At 46.7% G+C, this 14116-nt stretch overlaps 2 protein-coding genes across 4 annotated transcripts; one reads left to right on the top strand and one right to left on the bottom strand.

The window, feature by feature from the left end:
* Window positions 1-3564: 3564 nt before the first annotated feature.
* Window positions 3565-5883, bottom strand: LOC109756161 (galactoside 2-alpha-L-fucosyltransferase-like). The gene is made up of 2 exons (XM_045230603.1): window positions 5402-5883; window positions 3565-5122 (listed from the first exon to the last, which is right to left on the bottom strand). The coding sequence occupies exons 1-2, from the start codon at window positions 5682-5684 to the stop codon at window positions 3672-3674; spliced, it is 1734 nt and encodes a 577-aa protein (XP_045086538.1). The 5' UTR covers window positions 5685-5883; the 3' UTR covers window positions 3565-3671.
* Window positions 4208-13746, top strand: LOC109756120 (uncharacterized). 3 transcript variants are annotated; one of them, XM_073504920.1, is made up of 11 exons: window positions 4208-4313; window positions 7247-7804; window positions 7913-8043; window positions 8155-8304; window positions 8410-8507; window positions 10551-11460; window positions 11635-11691; window positions 11949-12005; window positions 12283-12665; window positions 12762-12869; window positions 13021-13746. In XM_073504920.1, exons 6-9 carry the CDS (start codon window positions 11360-11362, stop codon window positions 12344-12346), a joined length of 279 nt encoding a protein of 92 aa, XP_073361021.1. In that variant the 5' UTR covers window positions 4208-4313; window positions 7247-7804; window positions 7913-8043; window positions 8155-8304; window positions 8410-8507; window positions 10551-11359; the 3' UTR covers window positions 12347-12665; window positions 12762-12869; window positions 13021-13746. The 3 variants fall into 3 exon arrangements, with proteins under 3 accessions (XP_073361021.1, XP_073361020.1, XP_040251228.1); XM_073504919.1 differs by lacking the exons at window positions 4208-4313; window positions 7247-7804; window positions 7913-8043; window positions 8155-8304; window positions 8410-8507 and having other exon boundaries at window positions 9925-11460; XM_040395294.3 differs by lacking the exons at window positions 4208-4313; window positions 7247-7804; window positions 7913-8043; ... (2 more) ...; window positions 10551-11460; window positions 11635-11691 and having other exon boundaries at window positions 11715-12005.
* Window positions 13747-14116: the final 370 nt, after the last annotated feature.

Below are 14116 nucleotides of genomic sequence, written 5' to 3'. Positions count from 1 at the left end.
TGTTATGTAGTTAGCACTACTATTTAACAGGTGCCTGAAGAAAGTGTACACGGCTTTTTATCTTTGGAAACATCTGCGGATGGCACAAGAAATCGAAATAAAGTGGTTTTATTTGCTTAGTTCAATTAGGCATTGTCGTGTCATTTGGTTCTATCATACCTGAAGCCAAGCGTTCCGCTTTGGGTGTGATATATCCGCACTTCTGAATTCTCTAGAACATCGGATTTATGTGGACATTGCTACACGACTGGTGACCTTTTAGGTGTTTGTTTTGGAAGCATCGTGTTTTCTACAGGTTGGGATTGCGATGCCAATGTGTAAAGTTTAAAGTAGGATAGAAGATGGAGAGTGGTTTTTCTATACCCAGGGTTGGTGCACCCACACTGCACCCATTATCTAGCCCATCCATGTTTGCTGCTTTCCTCGAGATACATTTCAAGAACTGAGATTAAAGCAGTGCGTGAATAGTAATTTAGGCAGGAGACATAGGAACAGAATAGGGTACTGTTCACCGCACAACCTGACAAATGCATGCACATCTCTCTCCCCTCACGCCACTTTCTGTCACATGCATGTACAGTTCCTCTCTCAGCTCCTCTCTCTCTCTCTTCTCACGTCACCTCTCTCTTAAAAAGTTTACTACTAAATATGAGTACCAAAAGTTTGACTTTCTTTGACAAATAGAAAGGGAGAGGAAAAGCTTTTGATAGAAAACTGTAGTTTTTCGTAGTTTTAAAGAGTTGAGAGAGCTGGTGAGATAATTTTTAATGAGAGAGAGAGCATTCATGTACACCATGCGAGTGGAAAAGTGAGCATGCATGCTGTGCATGTGAGAGAGCATTTTTTAGAACATGTCAGAGAGCTTGAGAGACAGAGGGCGTGAGGAAAGAGAGTGTGAGAGAGATTGAGCACGCATGTGATAGGTCCCACACTTTGTGCAGGCCTACTAGTACATAGCTGTGCTACTGCTAATCACCTGGCACACCTTCAAACAGTTCGGCCCGCAGTACGAATCTCACGGCAAATGAACGCTATGGATAAGGGGGTGCAGCGAACGTGGGTACAGATATGCACGATATTGCATGACAGAACATAAGGGGGATTTGCATGACAGAACATAAGTGGGATTTATGTGGAGATTACTACACGTCTCGTGACATTTTAGCTGTTTGTTTCAAAAGTATGGTGTTTCCTAATATCACAAAACTAATTAGTAGTACTAAATTCCAAGGTTGAGATTACGATGCCAACCTGTAAAGTTTCAACTAGCGTGAAAGATTTGCAGGATATATTTCATGACAGAGCATAGTGGATTTACATCACTGCCGTGGGGTGTGGACTTAGCTTAGCTGGTGGTCCAATTAAAGTGTTAAAATCCAAAGCAGAATATGGTTCCATTCTCCAACTTCTCTAGAGGATAACCATCTATGTTTTCCATATGACTGGCCCTAGTTCCCTTCAACCTTGCCTTTGGAGGAGATAGGGGCTTCCTCATGCTCAAGAAATTTAAGGAGGGTGTGGGGGTGGGGGGCAATAATTAAATTAGATAATTTCAGGGATCTACTGTACGTCTTAAGTCCAAAATAAATATAAATGATATCACTGATTAATGTGAATGCGTAAACAATGGAGTGAGGAAACTAAGCTTTGACAATAATATGGTGGTTAGGGTGAGAACAGTTGCTCAATGGTAGGAGTCAGATGGGTGGGCTTCACCCAACTAATGTTGACGCTCTCGAAGGGAAGTGGCATGGGAGCAACAACGAGGAGGTGAGTCAGGGTTGGGTATCTGATGTGTACCAGAACTGGCGGCGACCGCAATTGTGGCATTGCCCTGCTCAGAAACCATGATATGATCAGAGTCTATATTGATCATACGATAAGGTGATAGAAAAACTTAGTGTGCATAGATGGGCGGCAACACAAGCAATGATTTATTCCCCCTCATTGTAGAATAACATATAGAGTACAATGTGTAAGAACATTTTAGATATTCGATGTGACCCAAGGTTTTGGTTACCGAATGAGGCAATTTTACCGAGGGTGACTGATAAACGTGGTTACCACGGTTACCGGGAAATACCGAGAAATACCGAGAATATTTCGAACGAATTTTATAGTTGAATTTTGAATTCAAATAAATGAATGAACGAACATTCAAACCAAAGACCTGTCAAAACAGGAACTAGGTTGCTATGAAGACGTCAGAATCAACTCTCCTTGCATTAATTAGATCCTAGGCACTTTACTACAAATCGAGCGTTAAAATTCAAAATTTTCAAAAATAATGGTATTTTTTGCTCGGTATGTGGATTTACCGAGGGGCACGGAAATACGCGGTAACCATGGGAAATCTTGAAATTTCGACTGGTAACCAAAACCTTGATGTGACCCACATAATTTACCAAAATCACTCTCATAAAATGACGCCTAGCATGATGATTACTAGAAATAAAATAACTAGAATTATGGGTTCAAATACCCTCTTCTCCCTCTCCCTCTCCCTCTCTCTCTCCTTCAAATTAAATAAATTATATTTTTAATATTTCAATAAATGGAGTTATGTCATTTATATTTTTAATATGTCACATGCAAGGAAGGAACAAAACAGAAACAATCCATGTGAAAAAAGCTTGCCCATTCTTTAGAATTGTAGTTATGTCATTGATTTGAAATAAATTATGAAACGAATCCATTACATCTACCATAATTCTTGCCTTTTCTCAAGAGAAAATGAATCGCTAAAGCACATCTAACACCATGTGCCGACTCCCAATCGAGAACTAATATCTTCATACAAGAATTTGGAAACATTATATGCAAAGAAAAGTTCAATTAACCATGCACTCAAATGTGGCAAATATTTTTTTAAGCTTCAAATAGTAGGAGAGGCTCCTCCTGTGCTATATTAAAACACAAGATATGGTTACAATATATACACTAGATCATCGAGATGGCGCGGGTTGCCGCGACCGTCCATTTTGGCGATAGAATGTACTGGTAGTAATTTGCAACGAGGCCTGTCATACACGAGCGTGATGCATACATGATCAACTATATATTCAACTTATAATGTCCCGAGAATTTGGTAGTGCTTCTAGTAAAATAATGTTGCAAGATAACATCTCGTGTGTGGATGGAACTACTCGCAACAGGCAAAGTATGTGATACGCCAGCATACCTAGTGGTTCAACAAAATCCGCGGGTCAGTGATCGTCTCCTTTTTTCCCCTAGGGCGAGTCGAGCCGCTATAATGCATGTATTTTTTTGTGATATGAAAGGGCATCTGTACAAAAATGTACAAAAATGAAGGGACATGCCTCTCCCGCCGCGCCAGGGGCTTTTTTGTGAGCGAGAAAATATCTAGGGGCTTTTAACAAGAACCCACACGCCCCGTCTCCACCTTCCGGGCGCTGATTGCGGCCCCATGACACGTTGGCACACCTAGTCAGCGTCGGAGGTTTATGCAACAACGATTTGCATCGCTAAGGCAAGTTTCCGAACCACTTATTTGTAGGCTACAAGTTTAGCACTAAAGTGATCAAAGTTTTAGCACCAATGGGCAATTACCTCTTTTATATCGAGGGGGTAATGACATGCCTAATTGCGTACGGAGTAAGATCTTCATTGTCAATTTGTGATCCGAGTGTTTTTCATTTTACATGGCCCATTCAGTTAAGTACTATTTCGGCCGGGTGAACAAGTTTCAGCCCCCAGCTCATGTCTTCGCAGTGCCGGACATGCGGCACAAGCTTTCCGGTATCGGCGCCGCGCCTGGCCCTGCAGTCGTAGAAGGGAGGCCCGTGCAAGCACGGCTCCATGGAGGCGGCCCGGCGACACGGCGGGTCGGGCGTGGTGAGGTTCTCGGGCTTGAACATGATCCACGGGGTGAGGCCGCCGAGGCCGTGGCCGACGTAGCCGAACGTGGACCAGCCGCTGGTGACGACCGCGTCGGTCATGCTGAGCAGGTACATCTCGGCCAGCGCCTTCATGTCGTGCGTGGCCTCGCCGATGAGCTGGTGCTCCTCGTGGCTGGGCTGGTGCACGCTCACGACCTCGCCTGCGGCCGTGGCCGACTGCCAGTACCTCCCCCGGATGCTCTCGAAGTACCATGAGCTCAGGCCGGTCATCAGGACGGCCTTGGACCGCGCGCCGGCGGTCGAGGCCGGCGGGCCAGGGTCCTGCGCCACCACCTCGGGCAGCAGATGCTCCTGCGAGGTGCACGCGAGGATCTGGTCCAGGACGTGCTTGAACGGCGTGTCGCCGTCGAACACCCTCACCTGGATGCCCAGCCGTTCGTCCGAATTTTTCAGGTACGAATCGTAGAACCTGGTGATGAGTCCCCACACTTTGTTCGTCGGGTGGAAGAGGTAGCGCGCCAGGAGGTAGAACACCGAGTCCTTCCGCGGGAACAGCTTGTCGAGCTCCTCCTGGTACGCCGGGTTCAGGAAGAGCGCCGGCACGAAGTAGCCGTCCGTCCTCATCACCAGCCACGGCGCACGGTGGAGGAACTCCCGGTGGTCGTCGCAGTAGAAGAGCTTGTCATGGTAGGTGCAGGCGTGGTCGAGGTCGACGAAGACGTAGGGGAGCTCGGACACGGACGCGGCCCGGCCGTACTCCCGCACCAGGTTCCGGTAGCTCTCCGGCACCTCGCCGGTCAGGTTCTCCAGGTCCCTGAGCGGGAAGTCCGGTGGCAGCAGCCACGACGTCTCCTGGAACGGCTCGCAGAAGAGGTCGGGCAGCGAGGTCCCTCTGTGGACCAGCAGCACGCGGTCGGTGAGCATGGCGTAGAGGAACGCCGAGGCCATGGCCAGTATCCGGTTCCCTAGGCCCCGGTAAGGCACCAGCACGAGGTACTTGCAATCGTCGTCGTCCTCAGCATGGGTTGTGCCAGTGCCGTTTCGTCGGGGCTCCAGCCGCTCCGCCGCTCGCCGGTATGTCTCGGTGCCCGGGCCGCACCGCCTCTGCAGCGCCTCCTGCTCCCGCAGCCGCTTCACGAGGTGTGTCGACGGCGAGCGCGCCAGCTTCTTGAGGTGGGAGGTGGACTGGTACCGGCTGATGCACGATTGTTCGTCGAACCAGGGGACAAGCAGGCCTCCGAGGAGCCCGTCCTGATTGGATTCTGCAAGGCAACACGTGAGAGAAATCAGCGCATCTTCTCCCCAATTTGGCATCGTGTAACGCATATCTCCTACGTTAAACACCAGCGCGAGATGCGCAATGTCTGTCATGAGTTTCATGGCAATCAGCAATCGATTGGCCTTTGGTGTTCAATGCAAGTTCTTCTCGCCGTGAAATAGATTTGTCCGGAAACATGGCACATGCAAGATTAAACGCGCCATGACGAGACGGCGGAGGAAGATAAAGAGAGCGGCGCATTTATCGGCTCGGCGGTTCCTACCTCGGCGGTCGTACGTCGTCCTTGCCGTCGCCGCGGATGTCCAGCCGGACGCGAGCGGCAACGGCCTGTCTCGCCGGCTAACCATGATCGCCAGGAACGGCAGCGCGACGAGGCAAACCGCAAGCGACGAGATCCACTTCCTCGCGATCCATGGCTTTCCTTCGTCCTCCTCCTCGGTCTCCCCGTCGGCGCGGTGACCGGCCGTCTCCACGGCGACCGAGCAATTCTGCGGCGGCCGCTTGATTATGCCATTGCCAATGCCAGCACCGCCCTCCAAGGCCATTGCTACCTGGTGGATCGTGCGTTTTTCCCGGGCTCACGGATCTCATCCTGACAGATGCTAGGAATTAGGAAAGGCTCCACTATTTGGAAAGGGGCTAAAAAGGAAAAATATCCGCTGTAAAAATGGAATTTTATATTATCAATAAAGGGAAGTAATCGTGCAGCGTTACGGTTGCCTATTGTTTGTTGCCTTTCGCACTTCCTCCGGCCTACAAAATGTTGAAATGATCCTTTATGTTCTACTAGCACATATGCCCGTGCGTTGTAACGGGAGTAAAAGTTTTATATGCATTCAAATTTAATGAATACGATGAAGCTAAATTCCTGCTGACTGTAAATTCGCAACAGATCCGCACGCATCCGATGTCGTCCGTTTTAGATCCAACGGTTCGCAGCGTCTCAGCGCGAGTTGCCGTTTCCTTCCCATAGCCTTACTGTGTCTGCGTCGATGACAAGTGGGGCCGATCGAACCACCCCTCTCGCCCAATGCGCGCATGAACTCCAGTCCCCCATCCTCATCGCCCGCATTACTTCTCCCCCTTTCGCGCATTGCGGTTGGCATTCGACGCTGTCCCCTCTCCCCTTACTCATCTCTCCATTGTCCGCAAGTTCTCCTGGGGGCGGCGCGGTCAGCCTCCCAGCGGCGGCGGCTGATACGGAGGTGAGGGACGCATTTCCCCGTGCCCTCTGTTTTCCCTGTTGCTTATCCCATTCGTCCCACCGCGGATTTATCCGTTTCCCCTTCGAATCTGCGCGGGTTGTTGATGATATTAGGGTCGATTAGGTCATCCGTATAGTCTACGTGTAGAAGCATGCTCGGATTTTGGTTCAATCCGTGTGGATTTGGTCAACGGGTGGGTGGTGTATAGGTTTTCGTGGCGGATTGCAGGTTTAATTTTCCATGGATTTTCCCATGGGTTTTCGTTCTGTTGACATATGTGGTTGTGGATTATGATGTGCAGTAGTGTATGTGTATTTTGAACAGCAACCCTGAAATTTCCCCACTAGTTGCCCTCGTGCCAGATATATCTAGGTTATGTGTATTTTGAACAGCAACCCTGACATTTGTTGTTGTTGATTAGGGTCATGCTGGTAAACTTCGATTATCAGTGTCGTTGTGCTATTAGTTATCAGGATCATGGTATTGTACTTACCAGTGTCATTGTGCCTAATTTACCAGTAGCCCAACAGTTCTGTATTCACCAGTTTTTGTACGTGCTATTAATTACCATGACCGTGGGATTATACTTACCAGTGACAATGTGCCCAAATTACCAGTAGTGTAACAGTGTTGTTTTTCACCAGTGATGATATATGTGCATACAATTTCAGTGGTTGGTATTTTTTTGTACCTACCAGCATGACTGCGTTTGAGTTACCATGGGAACATTTCTAGGTTTATCATCAGTTAGTATGTTGATTATGTGCTTACCGGCAGCACATTGGCCGATTTATCATGTGTTCAGTGCTTTATTTACCATGTTCATTGTGTTTGTATGTTGTTGTAAATGGTTTCATTCCAATGTTCAGTGCTTTATTGTGTTTTTCGTTCCTACGTGACAGGACACAATGCCGAGGAAGCGCAAAGGAGATGGTGATGGGATTGATGAGGTTCCTTCGAAAAAGGCGAAGTGCCCTCCTCCGCGGAACAGAGCCTCATCCAGTTCGCTTCTTTTAGCTTGCAAAGACATGAATGATGACAGGAAGGTTGCCATTGATGAGATGGACTTCACAAGCCTTCAGAATATCCAGTGTGACCATCTCTTCAACAATCTCAGTGTGTGGCTTGCTGATCTGTACAATCCCGATTCCCGTGGGGTGGTCGTACCAGGGCGGGGCAGGCTTCCGGTTAATGAGGAATATGTGCATCGTGTTATGGGCGTGCCGCGTGGAGGGGAGGATGTCCCTTACAACCTCCCTACAGAAGCTGATGTTGAGTTAGGGCTTGAGTTGTTTGGCGAACTTGGATATGCCCCTAAGATGACTGATCTTGTTGATCTCATAAAGGGTTCTGAAAATGCTGATGATACTTTCAAGCGTATGTGGCTTTTTCTTGCGGGGAATACAATCATTGCCCCGACCACCTCCAACAAAGTGAGCCCTAGATGGTATGCTGTGCTGGTAAGTGGTTATATAATTCTGTCATTTCTTTCTTGTGTGCCTGATAATTTTAATGTATGTCAGTGTGGTAACTTTCATAGTTTTTGTGTTCTATTCGGTGAACTTCAGCTTCTTTGTTCAACTTGCAACGTGACATCAATGGTATTAAAAATCTCAATTGGTCCAAATTCATTGCTGACGAATTACAAAGGGCGCTACTGAAACGCAAGCCTACCAGGGGTTGCCTTCTCTTCTACAATGTAAGTGATGATGCTTTCCTCTTATCTTCTTTCTTGTCATTTGTCGTCTTTTTGTCATTTTGTCTTTGATTTTGTTCGTGTTTACCATGACGCTTGTATTTTTCTTATCAGCTATTGTACATTCATGCGATTGATCTTTTTGGACTCGGCATCGTATTGCCTGATGGTCCTTTTCCTATCAATGTCTAGACGAAGAAGCTGATAACTCTTGTCCTCAACAAGGATGTTCAGGCTGACAAAGTTTCTTTCAGGAAACTACCGGTAATCTATATCTATGTTTTCAGTTCACACACTGCTTGCAATTGCATTTTCTTTTCATTGTTTTTTGTTATTACTTATCTGACTTGTCACTACATTTTTTTGCAGTTGAAGCCTGAGTTTGCATGAATTTCTATCTGTTTGGTGGTCTGGAAGGTCTTGATAAGTTTATGCATGTTCATGCTGCCCCAAGCTGCAGTCAGGAGGTGTGCATGTAACCTCGTTTTTGTTTTTTTTGCTATTCTATGTTTTTTCATATATAGGCTGATAACTTATTTGTTGCACTCAATGTGGTAACTCTCTTTTGATGTCAACTTTACACTCTTAAGTAATGCCATAATATATTGTTCTTTGTTTCCCAATGTGGCATATGCTCTATAAAGGATAATAATTTGGGACAATTCCATTTATCCCCCTAACTTGAACCCACACCTGGCATTTACCCCTAATTTTCGAGTATGCTCAAAAATACCCCTCTTCCGTCTGGTACTGTTATAGGAATGCCCTTCCGTGCCGTTTCCGTCGGGTCAAAGGGCTTTGACCGTCTCCACGGCGTTTTTGGACAATTATGCCCCTCCTTACAAGTGGGGCCATTCGGTAGAAAAAAAATTGACGCCCTCCTTCAACCTCCCGGCGCACAGGAAACGAAAGAGAGGATCTCGGGCTCCGGCCATCGCCGGAGACTCGCGGCCATGGAGCGCTCCTAGATGACCATAGCGAGACCGCGACGTCCTGCCGCACCCTAGAGAGATGAGCCCTGCCCTCGGGGGCCAAGGGAAGCGTTGCTCTGCTCAACAGATGCGCGGTCATGGCGGGGCGCCGTCGTGGTCCAACCCACGGCCAACCATTTGGAGAGGGATAATGCTTCGCCACGACAAGGGAGCTGCCCTGGCGGAAGGAATCAGAGAGGGGAGGCCCCAAGGCTCGGCATCGACGGCGCACTTCTTCTCTTCCCCAACTCCGTCGGCGTCGTCTTTCATGCGTGTGGCAAACGGGCTCCCAGAGCTCAAAAATCGCGTCCATGATCTTTGCCATAGTTAAATTTGTCTTCTCGCCGAAGGGGTTGGCCCGGGATAGCCCTAATCGCTGGCGCCCCTTTCCTTCTTCCTCGGCTCCGGTCCATCGCCGCCGCGGCCGATCTCCGGCCATGGTGAGCCCCCGGTCTCTACACCATATTTCTCGCGTTCCTTGGGGTTTCCTGAAGTCATTCTTGTCGTTTCTTTGGAGCCGCACGACCCCGAGCACGTCTTCCTGCAAGCTCCATGCTCCGCCGCCCACTACCCTCGTCGCCGCTGCTCGAGCTCACTGATGCCCGTCCCCCGCCACCCCACGCTCTCCGTCCACCCAGGTTCCGTCTGGATTCGGGCCAGCAGCCTCGCCAGATGACTCTGCAGCACCTAGAATGCCGGCATCCTCGTGTACGTCGCCTCCGTGCCTTCGTGCACGCGCCGGTGTTTAACCACTATCGTTAAAAACTTGCTTAATTAGCCTAACCCTCTCTGTTAATTATTACACTGACCCATGGGCCCTTAGTAACAAATACAGGTAATAATATCTTAAAGAGACAATGACATGTGGGCCCCCAACGCTAATTTGACTAGTCCCTGTTGACAGGGCTTTATTTTTTTTTCTTCTGATTGACCCCACTTGTAAGGAGGGGTATAATTGTGCAAGAAACGCCATGGAGACGGTCAAAGCCCTTTGACCTGACGGAAATGGCACGGAAGGGCATTCCTATAACAGTACCAGACAGAAGAGGGGTATTTTTGAGCATACTCAAAAATTAGGGGTAAATGCCAGGTGTGGGTTCAAGTTAGGGGGAGAAATGGAATTGTCCCTAATAATTTTGTTGCAACCTTGTGATAATTCTTATTACAATGCCTTGATAACTTTGTGATGTGAAACTCATGCCATCATGTTTTTTTTGTTTTTTAATGACAGCATATATTCTCAAATATCTTGATAACTTGGTTGCATTACTGTGATGATTCTTTTTGTAAAGTATTTGATAACATAAGTTTTTGCTGATATCTAATTGTGCTATTTTAGCTTTGTCGTATATTGTACTTCATTTTTCATGGTGACTGAATGTTTGTTAAATCATGAATACATTCATGTGTTTATTGCAATGACACGATACATTTGTTTGGTATTGTTCATGTGTGTGCTTTTTTGTGAACTCCTGATAACTTCTGTTGCATTTTGGTGATAACTTATTATTTCTTTTTTTGCATTTTTCTATTGAGCAGAAATTTTCCAAATCTACTCAGATAGTTGCTCGATTCACGTCCGCCATGGCTGTCATACTAGGCGAACTTGTGCAATCATTCACCGCTTTGGATGATGAGGGCCATTCAGATGCCTCATGTCAGCTAGACGCTGGATTGGATGTTCTTTCTTCTGCTGCTCGTACGACGGCAAGGACCACGCGCTCATCACAAGGCAGGCGATTAGAAAGCCCCGGAAAGAACATTGCTGATGATTCTGATAGTGATGACGAGTACCACGGAGGTAATGATGCTGACTCCGATGATGATGATGGTGGTGATGATATGGATTGTCGAGTTGTTCGTCGTCGCCGTAAGGATCCTTTCGTTGCTTCAGGCAGTGGTACCGCGAATGTAGCTACGCGCAACGGGCCAGCTGATGATGACACCACACATCTGGATGATGCAACTGTCAAAGCTCATGAGAGCACAACACCAAATGTTGAAGACACGCCTGTCCGTACTGTCAATGAGAACCTTAATGAGTCTTAGATCATGCTCACTGGCACCTCTCACGCAGCATCAGTCGGATCAGGTGATGGAGGGCTTAGCTAGCGCGATTTGACAAACATGCAAGCTAAGGCGGTCACTGAATCTTCTGTCAAGCGGTGTGGTTCTTAGCTTCTAAATTTTTTGGCTTACCATAGGCGGAAGAAACCGAGGCTATCATCACCCCCCGTCCAGCTTCACCAACTGTGCCGCTCCGTCCAACTTCACCAGTTGTGCCCCCCAGCCCATCGCAAAGGCCGTCTTCACCAAATGCACCGTCAGTTGCTGAAACTCATTTAACTATGAAGAAAGTTGTGGTCCAGGAGCTTGGTATACGTGTGGCTGAAAAGGAAAATGGCGTCGCCGTCCCACTATCCACCATGCAGAAGGAGGCTCCACGCAGGTGAATGATTTTTCCATGGTTTTTTATTAATGTTGTGCCTGATACAACATGGTAAATCCAGTTGTTTGAGTATGGTAGTTTGGGTAGTTTCATCCCCATAATTAGCTTGCTCATATTTTTTAGCAACTTCTCTCTTTTTTTTCCTGTTCTGATTAACCTTGTTTTCCCTTGCAGGGCACCTGGCAAACAAGCTGCTGCTGCTAAGGATTCAGAGATTGCACCAGTAAAAATGTATTCACATTCTTTTCTACACCTCTTACTTTCGTTTATGTTCAGTAGTTCTTTGTTGTTTTTCTATACTATTTTCATGTGCACTGAAACTATAGTTAGGTTTTACACCTACCAACACGCTGGTAATTTTGTTCTTTTTGTCTGATAACTTATTTTGATGAACATTGATAACTCGATTATGCCTTCCTGATAATTAACACTTACCAATCTTGGTAACTATTTGTGCTTGTAACATTTGGTTATTTTTTTTCATGCAGTGCACCTATGAAACAAGTTGCTGCTGCTAAGGGTTCGCCAAGTGTATCAGGAAAAAGGTATTTACATACCTTTCTTGTTTGCATTTCCCACGTACATTCTTATTCATTGCACCAAGTTATTTTCTGTTTATAGTAATACAAAACAAAATGCTGGTTTTTTTGTTCATATCATTTGATAACTTTATATTGCTAGTCCTTGATAACTTTGTAATTTTTTCCCTGGAAGTTATTTACACCTGAAGTATGTGACAACTTTTTTTGTTGGTAACATGTGGTAACTTAAGTTTAACAACATGTGTAATCTCACTACTACTCTTGTGTACCCATATTTCAGTCGTTCAAAAGATAAAACCGCTATGAAAAAGGTGCAATTCGCCAAGACCAGATCTTCTCCATGACTAAGGGCAGCATTGCCGCAGAGAACATCATCGCAGACAACAGAAGTTATCCATCTTGATGAATCGCCCACGGCAACGTCTCCGTCCGCGGTCGAAGTACTTGATGCGACGGGTGGTTCGTTAGCTTCTGATAAAGCAGCAGCAGCTAGCTTGGGCGCATCTAATGCTGTTGCAGCGTCATCAGCTGGTGTTTCTGATGACCCTGTAGATCAGCTCGCTGCAGCGACCATTGTTACTGTTGTTGGTGAAGATATCGCCAGCGCGGCTGAGGCTGGTGAAGGTGAAGATGAAGTCGTTGCCAATGTAGGGCATGATGAAGGTGAAGCTATAGGTTATTTATGTCTCCCATCACCTTTTTTTCTTGTATGTAGTGATGATTTATGTTGACGATGTGTTTAATCTTTTTCCACTGCAGCCGTTTGTTTCATTGAAGAAGTTGTGGGAGGTACCCGAGTCAATATGCCTATTGATACGACAATAGCTGAAGGTCAAGAGAATGATGCCCAGAATCCTGCGGCCCCAGGTTGGTAACTTCACTTTTTTCTGTTGATAACTTGTCTGTTTAAGCCATGATAACTCATGTTAATGTTCTGACATTAACAAATACAATGTCCATTCATGTTTATCTGATGAATTTTTTCCATTTTGTGTGTTACTTTTGGTGTTTATTGCAGTAGTTGACCCTGTGTTGGAGTCGAGCACCCCTGGAGCTGGAGAAGACGCCGATGTGTATATAGCCTATGGTGATTTTACGCCACCCAGCTGCTCTCTTGGGCTTGATGCCATCTTTGGTGCGAATCCACAAGTGCCACCATCTATTGAAGCATCTCCAACAGTTCAAGCTGCACCAGCATTGGCTCCTACGGGTGAAGCTGCACCTCCATCACTAGATGCTTCAGCGGCGGTGGCATCAGCTCAAGTTCCACCTGCGGCACCAGAAGCATCGGCGGCGGCTCCATCGGCTCAACTACCACCTGCAGCACCAGAAGCATCGGCGGCGGCGCCATCTGCTCAAGTTCCACCTGCCGCACCAGAAGCATCGGCAGCGGCGCCATCGGCTCAAGTACCACCTGCAGCACCATCTACTGGCCATGTCGTGGTTCTAGGGCTTGCATCCCCTGTTGCTGCTGACTCCAAGGGCAAGAAGGGAGGGAAAGTTATCGATGCGCAACCGGTTGCTTGGGCTCCGCCACGCAACTCTGGTAAGTGAAGACCTTGCGTCTTCGCTTTCGGCAGCAAGAGTGGTGGATTGACATATGTCAGTGTATAGCTTTTGTTTGTGGTTGGGTGTGCTCCCAATATTTATGTGTTTGGAATTTTCTATGCTTTCGTGTGTATGGATGAATGTAAGACTACTTCTGTGCTTTTTGTGATGAAAATGAACATCTGTGCTTTCAGTACCCAGAATATATTTTCTGTTGTGTTCCCTAAAAATATTGTGTACGACGCTAGCCTAGATGATAACATACAATATGTTCCCTTTGCTGGCATCCCCTCCTCCTGGTGATAACTCCAACCTCTTTCCCCCTGGTAGCTTTGTCATTTTTGAAAGTTGTTCTTATCACACCAACCATGTGCCTTGTAACTGAACCACTTTTACCTATTACTAACTTTATTGAGCGTGTGATACATACATCTCATATCATTGCCTATTTATTTTCCTTAATTTTTTGTCATGCTTACAAAACATGACTGCACTGGTAGTAGCAGGTGTGTACTCTTATTCATCTGAAATTTGTTACTATTCCCTCATTTTTAATTATCCTGATA

Source organism: Aegilops tauschii, chromosome 7, assembly GCF_002575655.3.
Source record: "Aegilops tauschii subsp. strangulata cultivar AL8/78 chromosome 7, Aet v6.0, whole genome shotgun sequence".
In the NCBI taxonomy this organism is placed as follows: Eukaryota; Viridiplantae; Streptophyta; class Magnoliopsida; order Poales; family Poaceae; genus Aegilops; species Aegilops tauschii.
This window is presented reverse-complemented; position numbering and strand designations above follow the sequence as displayed.